Source organism: Triticum aestivum, chromosome 3D, assembly GCF_018294505.1.
Source record: "Triticum aestivum cultivar Chinese Spring chromosome 3D, IWGSC CS RefSeq v2.1, whole genome shotgun sequence".
NCBI classification, from domain to species: domain Eukaryota; kingdom Viridiplantae; phylum Streptophyta; class Magnoliopsida; order Poales; family Poaceae; genus Triticum; species Triticum aestivum.
Genome location: NC_057802.1, coordinates 549473951 through 549477245, shown reverse-complemented (window position 1 = coordinate 549477245; position 3295 = coordinate 549473951). Strand labels below are relative to the sequence as shown.

General features: G+C 47.6%; 1 protein-coding gene across 1 annotated transcript; it reads right to left on the bottom strand.

Annotated features, from left to right (window-relative positions):
* Positions 1 to 1287: 1287 nt before the first annotated feature.
* LOC123080404 (uncharacterized) lies at positions 1288 to 2932 on the bottom strand. The gene is made up of 2 exons (XM_044503327.1): positions 1781 to 2932; positions 1288 to 1509 (listed from the first exon to the last, which is right to left on the bottom strand). Exons 1-2 carry the CDS (start codon positions 2865 to 2867, stop codon positions 1496 to 1498), a joined length of 1101 nt encoding a protein of 366 aa, XP_044359262.1. The 5' UTR covers positions 2868 to 2932; the 3' UTR covers positions 1288 to 1495.
* Between the last annotated feature and the right edge of the window lie 363 nt (positions 2933 to 3295).

Sequence of the window (3295 nt, the reverse complement as noted above, 5' to 3'; positions counted from 1 at the left end):
TTCTTTTCAAGCATCTCGGCCTTCGCAGAGCTCAAAAACCTATTCACGATGCCTTCGGTCATCGTGCGGACCATGGTCAACTGCGGGGTAGAGCAAAACGATATTTTAGAACCAAGAAGAAATTTGGCATGACTTTCCCTAAAAATAGGACCAAAAAGAATGCATAGTGCCAAAATTCTCGCCGAAACGGAAATGAATCAACATTCCGGCAAAATATTGGCAACTATCGCATTTCAAATACCGGTACCTGCAAACACAAACATATATGCAACACCACAAACATATGCAACACCACAAACATACATAGATCTAGCTAGGACATAAAAAGTGCATGTGCACGTTGTTGGAGGGAGAACAACATAAAGATAGCTTCCCCCTTACTTACCTATCAAAAAAAGGGGCTTTAACCACGTAATTTGGATGAATTTATGATGCAAATGAGGTGAGGAGGAGGAGGCAGCCGAGACAAGCTTGGAGGAGGGAGGAGAGAATGAAGTGGGGAAAGTGAGTGGGTAGGTGTGGCTGTCCAAAATATCTAGCTCGTCCCAGGTTACTAATGGCGCACCACCACAAAATGCGCCATTAGTAACCCTGGTTACTAATGGCGCACCTGCTGGTAGTGCGCCATTAGTAGTTTTGCAAAAAAACTCTAATGGCGCACGGGGAGCAGTGCGCCATTACTAGCTTAAACTAGTAATGGCGCACTGCACCCGGTGCGCCATTAGTAGTTTTGCAGAAAAGTAAAAAACAAAAAAATATTTTAGTGGCGCACTATGTTGCTGGTGCGCCATTAGTATGTCTGGCAAAAAAAAATTTGTTACTAATGGCACACCGTTTGTCTGGTGCGCCATTGCTATATAGCAATGGCGCACCACATGTCTGGTGCGCCATTAGTGGCCATTCCATCTATAACCAGCTACACAACCCTCCTGTTATGTTCAACGAGAGGGAAATAACCTTTTATACATTCCTGCATTCGTGTGACAAGCATGCCGTGTTTTTTGTGTGTGTGGGAGTCATTGGGATTTCAATCATAATCGTGTCATGTGGCGACCCCTCACTTCAAGAAGACATTCAACAAAACATAATAGAACTTCAATTTATTTGATTGGTTTCAACTTCCAAATGAAGTGTAACTAGCTTTTAGCTTCAAAAAGTGGCAATGGAGTTACACATTCAACTGGTTCAGTCCCAGCTAGCATGTTTAGCTGTTATGTGTCACATTGTCAAGAGAACCACACCCCAGTACTGAATATTACCATAACACAATTCACAGGGGAGAAAAGATGAAGAGACTTTCCAGAAATTATATTTAGTGAACTCAATTCCTTGTCAGACTAAGCAAAAAGAAATCAAGACATGCCAAAAATAAAAACCTGACTAGAAACACAATAGGTTCGGCCTATTTATTATTTTCCACTTGTACATCTGAACTAGCTAATCACAGCAGGGCTCTTCCACAACCGACAATAGCTATTGGGTCAATTTCCAACTGTTATGCATCTGGTGCTGAAATGAAAAGATATATACTTCAGATAGGCACATAAGACTACATTTGAAACACAATTTATACATATGACCAACAGCGTAGAACAGTGACATAAGTACTATTTTCTTTCAAAGAATTGGTCAAGCAGCAAAAGGAAAATTGATGTGATTTGAACTTCAATCATCAGCGTAACACTCAAGGATATGATAGGCATTTCAGCAACTAATTAGTACTAAGAATAAATTTATCTTATAATACTGCGAGTTGAATTGTATAAAGGCTGGCTATTACCTCCAGGATAGAAGCATGCAAATGGATAATGGAGATGGAAGTCCCCCATATTGGAAATTTTCTTAAACTCCATGGACCGGAGATAGACCATGAAAACACCAGAATTCGTCTGTACAAGGATTGCATTACTGTCCTCGGAAAACCCCACAATGAGGGGGTATCGGTCTCCCTTACAAGCTGATCTGAGCTCCTCGAATTCAATAGCTCCGTCGTGCACCCATACAGAACCAGGCTCTCTCTTCCATAATTGGCCCTGAAATGTTGAGAGATGGATGATGCCAAGCCCACCATCTTCGGTCGGCACAATCCTTAACTTGAAAGGGCGAGCTTTTACTTGTGGTGGCAGCTCTGTCACAGTTAGGCTCTGCCTATCCAGATCAAACTCAAGTATGACATCTTGAAGGTCAGGTGGCACCTTAAGTAACCAGCAAAAGGAATTCCCAATCAAAGTACTGGGTTCTGGCATGGCCATATACGATTGCAGCTGCAGTGAATTGATTTTGCTCCATATCCCGGTCTCCGGTGAGTAAAGGCATGCGAAAACTCTTGTATGATTACTAAGTCTGGCATGGGCTATCAGGGCCACCTGGAAATGGCCTTGGCCGCTGGCAGGGCGAAGCACGGCCCCGTTGAACATGAGCATCTGGTCGTTGTCCAGCTCTGGTGGGACGATGAGCCGGCGCTGGTCGCGGGCGACGGGGTCCCACACAAGTAGGCGGCGCCGCGGGCGACGGCGGATGAAAAGGACGAGTCCGTGACGGCAGTCGACGATGCGGTTGCCCTTGTTGAGAGTCATGGAGAAGCGAGCGCCGGGGATGCGATCTGGTCGATCCAGTATTGGAACAAACGGAGAGGACGGATAGTCCTCGAGAAAGAAGCCAAGGAAAGGGGGCTTGCCGTGGTGGTCGCGGAAGCGGCGTCGGAATTGGGGATCGGCGGCGAGGCTGCGCCAACGCTTGCAGACGAGGGAGGCCCGGGGGAGGGAGGAAGGCCGCGGGGGGAGGCGGAGGAGAATCTCCCGGAGCATGTCGTCGTCGTCTGGGAGAGAGGCAGGCGGCGGAGAGGGGCTGCGGCGGCGGGGAGCCATCTCCCCTCGTGCTCAGGCGGAGGATGTCAATTGATCTGGGGAATTGGCTGCCGGCGCACAGGTCAACCAGTCAACAGCAGGTTCATTTAACACCCACACACATAAAAGCTCCACTGAATATATATGTGTATTTTTCTTCCGTTGGAAATCGTACACCGTTAGATACACCTCACTTTTATCTCAGAAAGAAAAGGCACACCTCGGTTAGACAAGCTTCGTTGCCGCTCGGTCGGCCGCGGACCGACGGAGGAAGAACGAGCTATTGTCTGTCAATTACGAGAAGCTCTCCACCAGGAGGAAATATGGCTGCGGCTCAGGGTGGACGGCACGAGCGGTCTTTTGGACCGGCTCGTGGCCCGCTCGGTCCGGGCTGGCTCGGTCCTGGCCCGACAAAAAAATCGGCCGGTCCGGTCCCTCAAAACAAGACC

Excerpts from the sequence above, each read along its gene's own strand:
- LOC123080404 (XM_044503327.1), bottom strand. The coding sequence starts at position 2,867 with ATGGCTCCCCGCCGCCGCAGCCCCTCTCCGCCGCCTGCCTCTCTCCCA.